The sequence below is a fragment of the Nomia melanderi genome, chromosome 4, assembly GCF_051020985.1.
Source record: "Nomia melanderi isolate GNS246 chromosome 4, iyNomMela1, whole genome shotgun sequence".
In the NCBI taxonomy this organism is placed as follows: Eukaryota; Metazoa; Arthropoda; class Insecta; order Hymenoptera; family Halictidae; genus Nomia; species Nomia melanderi.
In genome coordinates this window covers 12,438,366-12,456,241 of record NC_135002.1, presented here as the reverse complement: position 1 = coordinate 12,456,241, position 17,876 = coordinate 12,438,366, and the positions used below count along the sequence as shown (strand labels likewise).

Genomic DNA, 17,876 nt, shown 5'->3' with positions numbered 1-17,876 from the left:
ACGGAAAATTGAGCGTGGGGAGCATACGCGGTACGAAACGTGCTAATCAAAGGTTCACATACCTAACACACTCTAACCTAAAAAAGAATTGCAAATACTATGTATAATAGTCCCTTCAAAATCACATAATTATATTGAAAATGATCAACGATTACTACGTGCGATTTGCTCAATACATTTCTCTCTACTTATTCAGTACGCCTATAGATAATCGTTTTAGCATAGATTTTTTTCTCCAACGACGCGTTAATCAGTTGATATCCCACCAAACAAAACAGATCCTGCGATAACGTATTTACTTATCTTTCTTTCTTCTTTTTTTAGCGATTCAAGGAACTACGATAACTGGGACTCAACATCTGCCCGAACGTTGGTCGGCTTATTCGAAATCTACCGTGGTAATCGGTCCGCTAAAAACAAGTATCCAGTGCTCGTATTCACGCGTAATACGTGTCGTCGCATGAACAGTGCTCCCTGGTACCTTCGACAGTGATTCGTGAATAAATCCTCTCCGGGGAAAAGTGTGACGGATAAATCATCGAGGAGGAAAAAGTAGTGCGTTTCCGTTTTATTAAAAAATTCTACGGGTGAAATTGTTCGTACGCGTAAAAGGTAGAGTTTGAGGGTTGACGCCTTCAAACCGGAGACGACGAAATAATCCTGTCTTCCTCAAGGATAAGCGAGGCCGAGGGAAGGAGGCACCGAGAACCGGTCGCCAGGAGGACTCCAATGAAAATGTTGCAATCGTTGAACGCTTTGGCGGGAAAGATCTCGCCAGGCTCGCCGACTGACAGCAACGCGAACAAGGTACACATGCATAACAACAACAACAACAACAACAACGTGGTGCACCACCATCATCCGTACGCAAAGCAGCAGCCGCAGCAACCGTCGCCGTCGTCGCAGTCTAGCAACGGGGACCAGAAGGAAAACACGTGAGTACCGATATTGATCATTTTATTTTCTTTTTTTATTTTGGTGAATTGTGTGTATGATTCGTGAAATGTGATTTATAGTGCTTAGGATATTATGGACAAGATAAAATTGTTTCACTGGCGGTTAATTAACCGTTTCAATGCAACCGGTCTTTGCAAAAATTCGGTCGAAAAGTGGATCAGAAGAAGTTGAAAAGTTAGGCGGCGCGATCGTGCTTCTTTCGTTTCAGCTCAGAAACTAAATTAAGCCTTTCTATTTTTACATTAAAACATTTTAAATAATGCGATTATTTCACTTCTTCCATTTTTCGAGAGGGAATAAGAAATTTATATCGAATAAAAATATTTAGTAACATAGGTAGCTAGATAGTAGTGTAATACGAGTATAATGGTGTCAAATTATTAATAATAATTTCTAATACTATTTATCTTTGTTATGAAAGAATAAATATTACTATACAGAACGCTCTAATTCTCGTGGCAGACAATGTGTTATAAGAAATTTTGATTTTTATTAAATGCTTCGTTTTAGGCATCATTGATGGTGTATCGTTGAAAGTATTCCTTTAATTTCTTTGTTAAATATAAAAAATATAAAAAAGAAACTTTTTCTTTCTTTTATATCAGCTGCATTTTAATTTCGCTCCTATAAATTCGTTGCGCAGCATAATTGCTGCACCTGGCAGAAAATGTCAGAAAAATCGTGGGAATTAGGGAAAATTATTAAGTGGCGTGATAAAATAGTGAAATATTTGTAACAATATGAATAGAGGAGAATAATAGAGGTTCTTAGACGATCTTGGATTAAAAACTGTTTTACTGAAATAAATTTATGAAGTTGGGACGGTTTAATGGTTGCATTATGAAACAATGTATTATGATAATAATGTAAATGGAATTTAATGCTTATTGCAACTGCTTCTCCTTTAGTGACTGTTTCTTTCCATTATCTTGTTACTTGCAAAAGCTTAGAATAAGCTTCGCTTAATAAGAAGACTGACCCATGGGAATATGCGAAGTGAGCTCTTTTCTTCTTGAAAGGAAAATTGAGCGAAGAAAAATATTTGTACCAATAGAACCTTGAGGAAAATTTTTGAATCGAACGAATATCCAGTCTTCAATTCCATTGAAATATTACAAGCTATTAATGTTTGCAGAAGTATGTGATTTAATAGATATAATTCTCTTACATCGAATACTTTTATAATCGTTTTCAAAAAAACAGAGTTCTTTTACATGTATCTGTTGCGAGTAATACAAGAATATTTCATCAAATTTACAATTTCACAGATCAATGCGTAAAAATAATGAAATAAAAACATATTTGTTTGGAAATGAGATATAAGGTACTTTACACGTATTACATCGAATTATACACCGATGAATCTAGAAAAATTTTTCATATTGATTATTTGTTTATTGTATGTACACTGCAATGCCGATTAATTTTAATTATTCAATCAAATTGTTGATTTTGTCATGTGGTACACTTTGGACGTTGCACTTTGGATGTTTGCATTTTTATGATATTTTATCGTATATAAGGTAAACATTTACATTATGATCTACCATGGATCGTCGATAAAATTCGGCAGCACGGTGTGAATAAATTGTTATGTATATAGCCAGAACCGGGAACGAGTGAAATCTATATTTTATATTGTGTTTTTCGTATTAATCTGTCACAGACAATCAATAATTAATACAAAAAAAATACATTACACAAGTTGCCAGTTAAATTATAACATTGTGCTAGTCTATGGATCTTTATGCATTTATAATTTTTATGAATTTACACAATGTAATAAATAGATATATCAATGGAAATTTAATTAGTAATTCATCTCACTAATTACTTCTATAGAGTTCCCGTATTCATAAAACAATTTGCAGCACAGAAATCACTAGATTATACATCTTTCTACACTAATGTTCAATAAAAATCCAAAAAAACAGTAAAACATTACACAAAATTAAAATAAAATAATTTTTACTAGAATTTTAATTTATCGCATTCATGAACATAAAGAGTACACTTAACCCCCTAGTTCCCGGTGGCATCACTTTAAAACCACGTATTTCAATATCAGTAAAATACAAATCAGTGTATTAGTTGCAAAGTCACCAGTATAAAATCGATATATTGTAGTAATCACCACCAATTTCTTTAACAGTTAGAATAGCATTTATCATAAAAATATTTATTTCTCTTAAAAATGATAAGTTATTCAACGCATATTTTAAAAATAAATGTATTTTCCTCAACATTTTTATTTGACACCTAAAGGATTAATTATTCAAGTAACAATAGATCAGTACGTACCTTTCTTCTTTCCTATTTAAAGTTTCGATGTATAATTCGATACTGTATAAAAGGAGAATTCAGAAGTTCGAAAAATTCTTGTCCGCATATGGTTCATTTCCGACAAGTCCCACAAAAATATGCCGGGTGTAACGATTATACAGAGAACACAGGGGTTAAACTAAAACCTCCGGTCTGGAAGAAGCTGCTGGTCCAATCCAGACTATCCCCCGACCATGGAATTCAATATCGCCAAGAAAAAATACGATCGGGAAGGAAGGTGTGACGGGGCGTAGTCGGCCGGGTGTGAGAAATTAATTTAGACGTACACCGAAACGCGGATCCTTATGTTCCGTAACGGAACGCCGTTACGCCTGCAGAATTCTCGGTTGCCGGTCCACGCTCGAGGAATTCCGCCCTTCGAATATCGCGTTTTACGTTAGGCGGGTGCATATTTTAGAGAGATCCGCTCCGCGGGGGGTAGATGAAGGAGATTGTGGAGAAAAGGTGAGAATAGGGAGAGAAGGAGCGAGGGCTGGGGACGAATCGTGAAGGAGAGTGAGGGAGAGGGAGGAATGATAGTTGGAGAGAGCAATGTTGCACGGAAGAACCAGAGGGGTGGTCTGGGTTAGGTCTTCTCCCGCATCGAGGAATGTCGCCAAGTTATTTTAGGCTTTCCCTACCATCCTGTTCCACGGAGACCATCGTATGGGTCGCGTTTACGCGACGTAACGAAATAATGAAGAAGGGCATGCCGACGTATCGCGTTCTTTACTCTCTCTCTAGACGAGACGGAAAGGAACATCCTATCCCGCTCGTATTTCGCGATTCCCTCGCGAAGCGGAGAAACAACCGTGACAAAATGACGTCTGGATGTTTCCTCGCTTCGCAGGGTGGAACGTGCTCGGAAGAAGGGTGACTATCTTCTATTTTTCTTGAAATTTCATTTGGATTCGCAAAGATTTGATTATGAACTGTGCCGTTTTAGAGTGGCAGTTTAGATTCGGATGAGAGGTGGATGGCGGTGAAATTTTATGTGGATTTGAATCAGTTTGTGTGTGGTATTTTGAGAGAGATATTCAAAGTAAAAAGTAAACATAAAAAGTAAAATAAAAATAAAAAGTACTTAACACTGCCAGACGTGCATATATTGAGAATTTAAGCTTTATTCGAATGTTAATGCCATATTCATTCCGATAAAAGCATTCATACATCTTACGACGCACCTAAAATTTTATCTTAGACCTTTTATGGTCTCGAATCATATCAAGCTATTGATAAGTTTGTTAGAATTAACTGTTACAAATGATAGTTACATATTAGTATCTTTCATATCATAATATAGGATATCTTTCCCATCACCTTAACATGATTACGTGATATCTATCCGTTATCAGGTTTTATTCGTATCAAAATCTTAATTAAAAGGAGACATGTGATTCCATTTCCAATTTCTAATTTTAATTTTGTTACACGCTGACTTTAAAAAAGTAATGTGTTTAATTTATTTCCTTTTGATAGACTAACTTCTTTTCCAGATTGTAATTATGGTATGAGTACATTTTTTTTCGTTAAAGTATGATGACAAAGTTTACTGTCCTGCTTTGTAACCGCGGATAAAGGACAAAAGTTCAACCTTAGGAACACCGAGCGTACAAAGTGACTGGTTTGCAACTTCTTCTGGAAGTTACAAGAGCGCATTTGTGAAAATTTCGTGCAAGTTCCCTCGCAGTATACGCATGAATAAATGAATTTATTATTCTCGCTAAAGCATCTTCATAGTTTCAGTAATTGTAAAATAAAAACTCTGAAGTGGGTAATTCTCACCTGTTCGACAATACCAGTATCAAAACTAGAAGTAACAAAGAAACAGTTTCTTCGACACATTTAATACGAAAAATTTCAATTTCACAGTGATCTATGAATTTTTAAGTATTTAATTAAAATCCTGTATGAAACTTAGCAATATCCTGATCCAAATTACGCGCGCGAATAAAAAATCCATTATTTTTAAATTAACATTCATTTATATGCAAACGAAGGATCTCCTCTATCGCATTAATATTCATAATCAGTTTCCCACAGCCTGGCACATTTTTGTCAATCACAGTATCGGTAGAATATTTTCGATCTACAATAAAAATAATTTGAAAATAATTTCGAAAGTAATCTCCTAGTTGTTAGTTGCATCAAGAAGTTGTGTAGGGTAATGATTGTAATTGTGGGCTGGCTTCTTCATTTACGAGTTGTATATTATTCACATTTACTAATTCTATTAATTTTAATATTTACTACACATTTAATAATTTCATTAATTTTAATACTTACTACACATTTACTAATTCTATTAATTTCAATGCTTACTACCCATTTACTAATTCTATTAATTTTAATATTTACTACCCACTTTCTAGTTTCATAAACCTTAATATTTACTACACATCCACTAATTTAACTATTCATTCACGCTTACTACTTCCAACACTTACAATTTCAAAAAGAATCTAATGACAAAACTACGCGGCCCCTCAGATCATATTTACACTTTACCGTTCAATCCGTAAAAAGATTTTCCCTCGCTCTGTTCACGAAGCAGCCTCAACCAGCAACCGATCTCCGGTAAATCTGTTCCGAATACTTCTGAGTTCTCCGCGGGCGCCGATATGTTTCCATTTAGCCGCGCCGGGGGTTAATAAATGTACACTTTCGCGCGGCTAAACACGCGCGTTTACGTTCGATGAACGGGACCCGAACAGTGTATCAAGTTGCCTCGTAAATTCTCCTTAATAGCTAATACCACGGAAAGCCACGCAGCCAGCTCACAGAATAATAAGATACTGCCGCGATGAGTAGTTAATTACGGGAAGTGTCGGCGCGATCAGCGAGGCTGCTCCTCGCGTAAGTTCGCGAAGAGCCGCTTAAACGCGTGTAGGGCATCCGATAGGCCAACCGGCAGGGTTAAGTGATACGTACAGCCGGCGAAGGGTCGGAATACGCTCGACAAAAGGGTCACCGCGGACCCTAAAGGTCGTGCCGAGGGTCTTCTTATCTAGATTCGAATGCCTCACTTCCTCGGGAAACTACATCGAAATTAATTTCTGCCTGTCGACGAGAGCCGACCGGCCTTCTACATCTAAACCGGCCGCTACATCGTCCCGACCGCCATGTTTGCCGCGTCACGAATTACGCAAATATTTACTTGTTCTTGTTCCTACGCGAACGATGTCTTACCTGCCGGGCTTATCGCGGTGTCGTGACGGATCCAGATTCGAGGTTGATAAGGATTCTCGGAGAGCGGCGGTACGTGCGAGCCTGGAACGGTAAGCTGGAGCCTTCTTGCACAATGGAGTGCAAGGTTATGATATTCGTCGAGTCAGGTGGATATTTTATGGTATTAATTCGTTACTATATAATGTCGTGTCAGATTCATGATGAAGATCTCAAACTGAAATTAATAAAAGTAATTGAATCTCGATTCTCTTGGATTTAAATGAAATATTATATTTCTGTTATCAATTGTTACGCTTCGAAATAATACTATGTATAGATGCATGTGGAATTCTTCTTTGTTTCTGGTAAATAATTAATGTGAACGTAATTATTGTGAACACAGTTATGAAATAAATCATAGGTTAAGGGGTTCAGGATTTTTAGTTTGAATAGTGATTACGGTTTTGTAATGTGGATGATAGAGAATTACTGTTTTTGAGAACCTCGTGTAAACGGAGTTTTTCTGCGAGATAGATGGAGTGGGTTAATTATAGTATAGCTGGAGTAGAGGCGGTTCTGTGTAAATAATTAAGCAAAGTGTTTGGTATGAAATATTTTTGTTTGACGTTTCGTTTTTGGGTGTCATTTTGTTGCTGGATATTTCTATCTGCATCACTGGTTATGGATATTAACAGTAAATTGATGAAAATAACACAAGTTTTTGTAGAATCTTATTTTTTATTGTATTACGAAGACTGTTGAAGTTGTAGAAAATGTCGCCTACGTTACTGTGTATTATGCAACGAATTCTAATGTGCTGCTTCATTGTCAAAATCTTATTTACAGATTATATATTACTTGTTCGATAACTTTCTTGTGTTATCTTCCTATATTACAAGGTATCTCATTTGATTCCATCACTTCGATTAAATGGAATATCTCAAACAGATCTAAAAATAATAATTCAGAAGACGAAGGGTTAATTTTTCGCAAGTGAATATGTCTTTGATTTCTGTATTAGGAACGATTTGCGGGCTACTGAGAAAAATGGAATCCGCGATCATTGAGTAACAGAGTCTGAGCTTCTTTTCTTCGGCGAACTTGAGCCTCGAGCGCGGAATCCCGCAACCATTGTTGTCGCTGTCAAAAGCAGATGCGAAAAGCTGTTAAAATCCGCGTGAACTCGCAGCGGCGCGATTCCGTCGGCACTCCCCGAAAGATTTAGAGAAGCTATTCGCAAGAATGGAGATGTCTAGAGGAGACCCCGGGTAACAATGTCCGACTTGGTGCGATCTCTATCCTTTCAAAACTTCCCCTGATCCCTAACTCTCGTTCGCTGATCATCCGGAAACTTGCTGGATTAGAACCGCCATTAGAAAACTAATTCCGTCAAAGAAGTTTGGCTCCGAAGTCACCGACAAATCGAAACTGCCGAAACTGTAGAATCGACTTCGGGAACTTGAATAAATCATAGACGAAGCGAAAAAGTGAACGATGAAGAAACTTCGCGGAAACTTGAAAATCTGTTTGAGGAAAGGGTTTAATACTTGTACTGTAGACGGTAATCGCCAAACCGAGTTGGAAATGTTATTTATTAAATTCGTAAGAAGTTTTACGGAAGTACTTACGGGCTTCGGAACTACTTTCTTATAGCAAAATCAGTTGGGGCTGAAAACGTGACTATAGAAGATGGCAGACAGGGTTGTGAACTTTTCTTTTGAAGTGCAGTTCAACTAATTATTGTAGAAGAGAATGGACGAAACATTAGAACAAAATTTGAAAACATAAATTTAGTGTCCACAAACTTATTTTTTTATACTTACTATTTATAAATTTAATTCGTTGTTTGTTTTCGTATATTGTTTTATATTTCACTTTGCAGATATTTCAAGTTACTTCGTTACGCAAATAGACATAATTTAAAAACATAGCATTTTTAATACTTTCATTCCTCGACTATAAATTAGCCATTCCTTAAATTAATCTACTAACACCTAGATTTTCATGAAACTAACAAATCTCCCAAACTTAAAAATGCTCACTAATTCCATTTAAATTAAAATTCACTATCGAACACACACGTAACCTATCTTTCATACATTTACTCACACATATATTTTGTACTTTAATATATTCACAACCGCGACAGTCAAAAATTGCACAAAATGCTCACGATACGAAAAAGAAACATAAAATACCCAGAGTGTTGCGCTGTTTAAAACGTTTCCTAGAAAAATCTCTTTCTCAACGTAGTTCCATTTTCCAATAATATTCTCAGAACTGTACCTTGCGCGAAGATCCACAGTCTATCCACAAGTTTTTATCATAAATCCTACCTTACGCAATTTGTCCGCTGTCATCGCTCCCCCGGATTCTGTTTGCGGACATCGGACAGCCAGTGATACTCTAGAAATGAGAGAGATCAAGTATGGAGGGGAGAGTATCGTCCAAGAAATCCGACAAATCTGACAAATACGGCGAATCCTACGTAACTCAGAGCTATTTACAGAGCCCGGGACCACCTTCTTTCCCAATTCTCTTGTGGAGATCCCTGCCAGCAGCGGAGCCACGTGTTGGTAGGCAGCGGGTGCTTGTCCTTCGTTGCCGGCAGACACGAGGCACGTACCGCGTAACTGTGATATCGTCACATGGCTCCGGCAGAAAGCTCCAAATTGTATCGTCGTCGCGTGTTCCGTGCGCCGCGCTTTTTCCTCGTTTTCCTCATTTTCCCCACGTATTTCCTCGACCACTTATACCGGGAACCGACAATAATATCTCGACACGCCCGAACGATTCTTTTCGTCCCCCGTAGCTGACGCGATGTCTCCGCGCAGCCATAAGCGCGTTACGCGATCGAGACGTCACGTCTGGCCCTCGTGAAATGAGGATGCGCCGAGGTCACCAAACTGTTACTCCGTAATCGAAGATTTCATTGCGGGATATGGGAATGGAAAGGAGACTTTATTGGCACCTCGTTCTTCGGCTCTAGTATATTCTTATTCTCCTTTTCTTTGTGACGCAAACAGTAATGCTCGTTTAGTGGTTGCACATTTTATTTGCTAGTTATTAGAACTACTTTTTAATGGATAAAATGGATGAATCGTATAGGAATTAAATTTCGAAGGTTTATACATTATTTCTTTCTTATCGAAACAGTCATATATCAACTCTCGTTTCTAATAGTTGTAAATACGACCCGAACAAATTGTTACTAGACAATTACCATTTTGGAGCAGGATTGCACTTAAATTAGTAAAATACATAAGAGTAGTGTACAACTGAATGTCGAATTTTCTTTGGCGTAAAAAGGAAATTGTCAAATTCAACATGATACATTTTATTACCTTCCAAGCAACAAATATGTTCATTCCACAAGAAAAAGAAGCACAAAGAGTCATACAAAAAATTCTGCTAATCAAATGATTGGAGTTGCAATAAAAGAAAATAGGTTCACGAATCTATTAAAAAGGATCGTTGCCAAGATTTGTTGCGCAACAACTAGAAGCATCGCGGAAACGACTCCATTCGGGCGGTTTATGAAAGGTTCGCCGATTGGCCCGTTAATTCTGTCGATTTCGTGCGGTTAGCCGGCCGATGAAAACGATTTTCACGTCTGGTAATATGTTGACGATAATCCTTTGAGCCCGTCGGGGGTGCGGAATACGGTATCGCGAGACGGAACGAAACGCGCGATGGCGGGTAGGCAACGTCGGAATAGTAGTGCAATTTGTCAGATCTATAAAGCGACCTCGAAGTAGGTAGAGCCACTGATGGATGCTCGACTTGGGAACGCGGTAATATGACTCGTAACGCGTTCCCGGCACCATCGCCATCGCCATCGCCATCGCCATCGCCATTGTCATCGTCATCGCGACAACGTAAAGTCGAATAACTGACGGGGCTGCGCGGTATATGGTATGCTTACGTCCGCGTATGTGCGAATGATATTAAACGGAAACGAGAAACGGATCGATATCGCGCCGCGAAACCAGTGATATCTAGCTCGCCGAGCCCCCGTTGTAGAACGCGTTAGATGCTTCATTTCAGAATGGAGAAATTGATTTTCCCATTTCCGCGCCGACTGCTTTCTTTCGGACTCATCTGCGACGATGTAATTTACACGCGGTGTGTAACTATTAATTAGTAACACTTAGATTGCAAATCTTCGCACAGATGTAAATTTTAGAGAACGTAATTGGGAAAACAGAATTTGTTGGATACTATGGAAGAACGAAAGATTTTGATATTCAATCGAATGAATGAATGTTTATTTATTTAGTATAGTTAGTTTTACACTTAAGTTACTTTACAACGTGGTATAAAATGTTTTGTTTATGCGGATATACGTTTTTATCGACAAGTTTGAAGAAGACTCGGTGGAATGAGATTTCTTTTCATTTATTGGTTTTTCGTAAATTATAAATGAAGTGGAACAGGATTGAATTCTGTTTAAGTCTTGTATAATTAATAAAATTATAATAGTTTAATTAGCCCTTATTTTATAGTAACTGATATAATCTAAATATTTGTTGTTCGCATAAGATTTTACATACACGGTTAGTTTAGCTATGTAAATATGAATTCACTTCATGCAGTAATCGTAGATTTAAATGATCTAAGTTCACCAGTCATCGTATTGTTCGTCGTTCAACATAATCTCTACCACATACGAAACTATAACTAACAATTTCCTTCTCAACTAATCAGTGTATTATATAACAGACGTATAAAAAAATATAATTTCCGGGAAAAATGTAATACCACGATAAATTTCACTTTCAAACGGAACGAATCGCAATCAAGCCAAACCGAACCAGCCCTCATCAAACAATCCTGTCCGCGTTGATTCCCCAAGAATCCCTTAAAAATCCGTCGCCTGAAAAAAGCCACCCCGAACGAGGACGCAATTAAACGTAGAAAAAGAGAGGGGGAACGAACCTTGTACTGTTTTAACGTGACGTAACGAGGAAAGCAGCCAGAAATTCATGCGCTTTCGTAGCACTCGACCGGCAGTCTATCAAAGACGAGAGAAGTTCTCTCCTGACAAAAGGGGGACCGCGCGACGGCATTGTTGCCGTCCATTTTCCGATGTTCCAGCTTCAGAATTGAGTACGAACGAGTTTCTCCCTCGTTGTGCCGCGGCAAGTCATACACTAAAGCTCTCTCTCTCTCTCTCTTTCTCTCTCTCTCTCTCTCTCTCTCTCTCTCTCTCGCTCTCTCTCTCGCTCTTTCTGTCAGCTGGCAAGACGAAAGGGTGTCGGCGGTGGTTAAAGACGAAAGGAAAAGTTTCTCTCCCCCCGAGCGACCTAGTTACCGCGTCCGTCATGTTTTGTCGGTCGACGGCTCTGGCCTCGCGGTGTTCGTGGGCGTTGTTTATCGGCGATGCCCTTTTGCGAACGACTGGTAAGGTCTTTGTTGCAAGGGTAGCGATTATAATCGAGCGAGCGCGCGGTGACTATCCTCTCGAAGCTTTTCTTGGGTTCGATCGATCCCGACCCGCGCGCAGCCCTCACCTTTCTGTCTCTCGCGACGCGGAAATAGTGTCGGCCGGTAAACACAATTAATCCCGCGCTGCATTGAGTGTACTTAAAATGAAAACAATTTCGTCGTTGCAAGATATTCCGGGCTCCGAGCACTGGGTCTTGGAATTATTAACTCTCGAGCCGGAGCTCGAGGGGGATTTAAAACTATCGGCCGTCATCCCCGTATAAATAAGTACACGGCAATTATTTTTGCTTTGCCTCCCTTTGTGTCTGCCCGAGGTAGTTACCGTGTAATTTGCCTTCAGCATCTGGGTCTCGGTGAAAAGCGATCGATTTCGTTCGGGACGCTTCGTTTTACTTTTGCCCGGGTATAGGAGACGAGGAGAGATGTTGCTTGGATGAATTATTGGTTAACGTTCAAGGACGCTCGGTGTTCTGCGGTTTTCTAGCGAACTAGGAAGAATACAAGGAAATTAAGACGTATGGAAGAAAGGTAGTGATCGTTTGAGTTCTTGTGGAACTTTTGTGCTGCTTCCTCAGCAGTTGTGTATTTAATTGGTGAATTCAGCATAGTAGTTGTATTTGATTTAATAAATGAATGGAATGGAATTGCTTGAGAAAGTATAGTAGATATCAAACGAGAAGCACTTATGCAGCATTTTAAAGTACTTTACAGAAATCATTTAAAGCCTTTCAATTCACTTTTCACTTTGGTAACTGATAATAATCCCAAATTTTGAGACATTTTACTAAAACAAGAAAATATTACTAAATTATCATTTAAAATAACAGTTGTTTATTTTTCTGTTAATTAAAACAGAATTTTATATAATTTTCTATTTAATGGCTAGAGAGAATGCGAAACTCAATTTTGTTCTGACTAGTAGATGACGGATTTTTATGCATTTATAGCTTATAACAATTTTCAACGAATAATAAATTAAAAGCTGTTTATAGAATTTAACTCCGTTTCAATTATTGTACAATCGTTTACTATATTTCACTTATTGAAATTATTAATATGAAATATGAAATATGAAATATGAAATATGAAATCTTGTTTTAACAAAGTATTTTATAATGTCATAAATAAGGAATAGTCGAGTTTACCGAAAACTTTTCTATCCGGTTCGCCGGTTAGTTTAACCAATTCGAACGTGCTATACCACATGCTATAGGAATAAATGATAAGAAGTGCATACAACTTGACCTAGAGGAAATACGTACGTGGTCTAACGTTCTGCAAACACGTACCGACTCTTGCTATCGATCTCGTTTAACTTGCCGCATCCCCTTCCGTCTTGCCATTTATAAATTATTTCGCCACCTGCCTCGCTGCCAATTTCTTCACCTTCGAATGCAACAATTAATTAGACACTTGACATTTTCCTTTTATAACTTCAATGTTGCAAATGTGGGAAATGAAATTATAAAATACGATTATCCTCTTCGAGTGACGGGAGGAATTAAAATACAATGGCAGGTTATGAAAATAAGCTCATATGAATTCATATAAAATGACGTTTTGTACTTTATAATACGGATTGTTAAAATTTCTTGATAAATTTATAAAATCATTTCATTTTTACTACGCCACGCCTCTATGTAAAACATGTTTTTGTTGAAATGGTCAAAATATTAATTAAGTACCAAGTATATTACATTTTAGAAGCATTAACAATCTCCTCTCCGATTTATTTGAAGGTTACTGAACGTTACTTGTCAGAAGCGTAATTCAGTGAACTAGGTATTTTAATATTTATCACAAATATTTCTGTTCCATATTACTTTTTCAACTTCATTTTCATTAATGATTACCCAAAACCTCTAGATCATTACCTGCCCTGTCTTACTTACCCAGAAAATACGTCCACTTCGCCCTCCGGATCCCACAGCTAAGCTCAACAAAGGGCAATGACACGAGAAATCATCGTTACCACTGTCTAATGCGTCATGATTAACGAGAACGTCGACGTTTCATACATGATGCATCACTCGAAAAGTTTTCCAGCTTCGTCCTATCGTCGCGTAACAGCATATCGTTTCTACGGCAGTAATCATGAGTAATCGAGCCATTACAGTTTCCGACTGGCGTTTCACTGATCCGTTCAATCAGCCTTCAATCAACACCGACGATTCGCCGATTGTTACGTTCGGTTTATTCCGGCGAATAATTTTTCTGTCGAAGGCGTGGAGAGATTAAAAATGAATTCCGCCTCGAGGCTTATTGAATTTGTTTGCAACCGTAGAAATACGATTCTCCAATCGATAGATCGCGACAGGCAGCGTTCCTGCGCGATCTGCATCAAATTTCATCTTTGATTCTGCGCCTTTCGGTCCGCTCTACCTCCGCCACTGGTTGACCCCGCTATCCATTCGCATTAGCATGTTATTGGGCGGTTGTTTACTTCGGGTTAATCATCACCCCGCCGTCAACGATTTGCCGACAGCTCGAGGAACAGCACGAGGTGCATGGAACGGTCGGGCGACCCGATTTACCCGGCAGGTATACCCCATCACTGAATCGATTTGACGGGAAAAAATGAAACTCGCGATAGTTCACGCGATCCAACGCGTGCAATCAGGAAAGCATGTTGCATCCCACACGTTTTGGATTTGCAAAGATAAATGACAGTGACAGCAGGAAATAAGAAGATACATTCAATTATATTTTTAAACGAATTTAATTTAACTCCTTGGCCTACAATATCGTATTAGACTCGTGGCGAAGATTTCGAATAGACTTTAACACTTTGGAGTTAGTTGGGTTTAAAATTGTCCTACTTCTTGTAATAAAATTGAAATTATTTATATTCTTACATTATTACCGTGTAAGTCGACTTTTTGGTTCTTTAAAATTGCGTTCTCCTAAGGGTTAATAAATATGAATACCACTTAATTGTCGCATGTTTAAATTAAATATTACTTTTCTATTATCAATTGGGGCATTTCAAAAGTAGTCATTGAATGAACATGGAATTTGTGTTTTTTTATAAATTATGAAAAATAAAGTAGCTCTGTTGCATGCAGTTCTGAAGGAAAACATAGTGAAAGAGGTTAATACAAATTGTTTTTCTCTTATTATACGATGTATTTGATTTAACACAAATTATAAAAAAATGTATTTTTTTTTTAATGATTCAATTTAATTTAATAGAATTACTTAAATTATAATATGAGTTTTTGTGTAGTTTATTGTATTATTTGACTAATTCCTTAGGCTTGAAAGCAATCTCTACTTTTCTATATGTAAATAAAATTCTTTTTATCTGCTTAAAATGTTTAAAAAGTTGTATAGTGGGAAAGTAAAGTTATTGTACTAGCTAAGAAATTACTTCACTGGTTTTAGAATACTTAATTATGAGAAGAATGTTCTTTACATTAGTTTAATATTATAAGTTTTATAATATATTGAGATCATCATTTGTATGTGCAAACTATCCCAGATAAAAGAAGTTAGTTGAAGATCTTTGAAATTGAAGAAAATTTGAAATTTGAATTTATGGAAAAGTATAGAGAATATTATTTTTTAAAAGAGATAACATAATATTCCCATATAATAGAGGATCCGAATACATTACGAGAACTTTATAACCGCAACAATTTCGAGTTCTAAACGAATCAGCATAAAATTCAATGTGAACTCAATGGATTACTACTACTTATTTTCGACCAATTACAAAAGAGTTCGCTACAGCATTTGAAGAATTGTGCACAAGTTGAGATCAAACTATGCCACAACGAATCGTGATAGTAATAACTGGCAACAACTTATAAATAAAATATTAAACTTATTCCAAATTGTTATACTCGTACTACTACCATTCGCGGTGACATATCAACTGAGAACCAAGGAAAAAAACTAGACAGCTGACTCAGTAAATGCAACAGAAAATCTACAAAAAAATCTACAAAACCTTTACTCTTCAATTTCGCTCTTCATCTTACATCTAATGGTACCTTTTAATAGCAAGTAAACTTTCTAGAAAACCATTTTTACTAATTCAGTTGTACTGTTCATTCTATACTCGATGACACTGTTCAATCACTACCCAATTTTCCTAAAAAATCATGTTCGCTAACCCAATTTTACTTTTCATCACACAGTTAACATCTTCTAATTAAAAAGTTTCAAATGATCCTTCAAAAGAACGAACGCAGAAAACAAGAGCACAGGCGAAGAATAATATCACAGGAACAAGAAAAGAATAAAGTTCTTCCGTGGTATGTCGTCTTAAAAGTGTCGCGGGGAGGCTTAATGAACACGGGCGAGGGTTGTTACGTGCCGGATAGCGGAGCGGTCAGTTTTAATTCCAGATGGCAGAGTCGCGTGTCTCGGCAGTGTTAAAATCTGTAGAACTAAAGGGCAACGCTGTCCGGGAGTTTATTGGAAGGATGGAGAGTTAATTAAACGAATAAATAACGTAACAAAGCCTCTGCGAGGAGTGTAAAGGGAGACTCGGAGCCGGCACGCCGGGGAACGGGACAGTTTCGCGCTCCTCTTTCACAGCATTGCTCTGCAAATATACATTCGTATATTCTATGCCGGGATTCCCCTCCCACTGGCTCTCTGGCTTATCCTTTTGCCTTCTAGAAGCGTGACGCCCCCCACCGTTGTCATTTGCTCACTCTTATTGTTACCTTCGTCGTCTCCTCGCACGCTATACGGACGAGGAAACAATGCGGCTTTCGAGGAATCGAAGTTCAAAGTTCGCTCGTGACACGAGTTTAAGTGGAACAAGAATTTTTTTTATTAAATAACATTCTTCTGGTTTCGATTTCTGCGGAATCTATATTTTTATGAATGTATTCGTTTGAGCTTAGGAATATATTGTAGCGTTCGTGTACGAATGCTTTGAGTAATTTGAAACATTTAAGATAGATTTATTTTTATTTATATTTGGGAAAATATGAAACTCGTCATGCTCTTGTGTATTATACTTCGATTCTTGATTTCTATGGAAATTATTTTTGGGTTTGTTTGTAAAACAGAAGTTAGAAAGAAATTGATTTGAATTATAATAAAATTTACTTGTATATGTACTTATTTATGGTTATATCATCAGTAACATTAAATTTCTTTCAAATTAAGGATCTAACTGACTAAATATTTTTATTTCAGGTAAGTACAACAAACGTGCATGCATTAAGACCGCTTTCGAATATTTGAAACTTCCATCGTAGCGGTAAGTTATCTTACACTCTTTCTCCCTTCTGATACAAGAATTAGCAATATTCGGTTTAAAAATGGATTATTCTGCTATTGTGTGGTAAAAAAAAGCTGGTATGAAAATTCCCTTTTTTTGGAAAATCCTTAATTAATCGAGGGCATTAAGTATGTAGTTATAGATTCTACAAAAGTCTTGAACATTGATCTGAAAATCGATGTTCTAATAAACCTTAGTGAATAATGGCTTTTAATATTCACAGCTTGATAAATTTCATTCTTGAATGGAGTAGCTTTACCCACTCGTGAAAATAGAGGGAAGGTTGGTCGATTTGGCGTGTTGTGCGTAAATCATTAGTTTTATCAGGCTCATCCAGTTCGTACCGCCGCTTTATCTATTGAGATAACCGGCAGTTCGGCGAAAAAGCCAACAAAAAAATGTTCAAAACAATGGCTACCTCGGTGTTAGGGTCTGTTTCGTTGGTTGTGTTGTTTTCCCGTCGAAAATAGCTCCGTAACAATGGCTGCCGATATATGGACGGCTAACTCGACTGCAGATGTCGATCGATTTAACGAGAAAATGACGGTCAACGTTGTGCGTTGTTCTAAGTGCTCTGTTGGCTTGTCGATGTTTGTTGATAGCGTGGAAAAATTTCAAGGAGGACAGTTTGAATATTGTCAATATTAATTTAAAATTAAAATACACTGAGTATGTTGTCAGTTACATTCCAGTGTAATAGAGTAATCATCTAATTAAGACTCGAACCAATAAGCTATCT

The 17,876-nt window shown here is 37.4% G+C and overlaps 1 protein-coding gene across 8 annotated transcripts in view; it reads left to right on the top strand.

The window, feature by feature from the left end:
* The window catches only part of LOC116425485 (CUGBP Elav-like family member 1-A), a 495,366-nt gene that overhangs the window by 73,753 nt on the left and 403,737 nt on the right, over window positions 1–17,876 (top strand). For all 8 annotated transcript variants that reach the window (XM_076367228.1, XM_076367233.1, XM_076367229.1 and 5 more), the window contains exon 3: window positions 325–935. In XM_076367228.1, coding sequence (XP_076223343.1) covers window positions 730–935 — 206 coding nt within the window. In that variant the 5' untranslated portion in view covers window positions 325–729. The remainder of the gene's footprint in view (window positions 1–324; window positions 936–17,876) is intronic.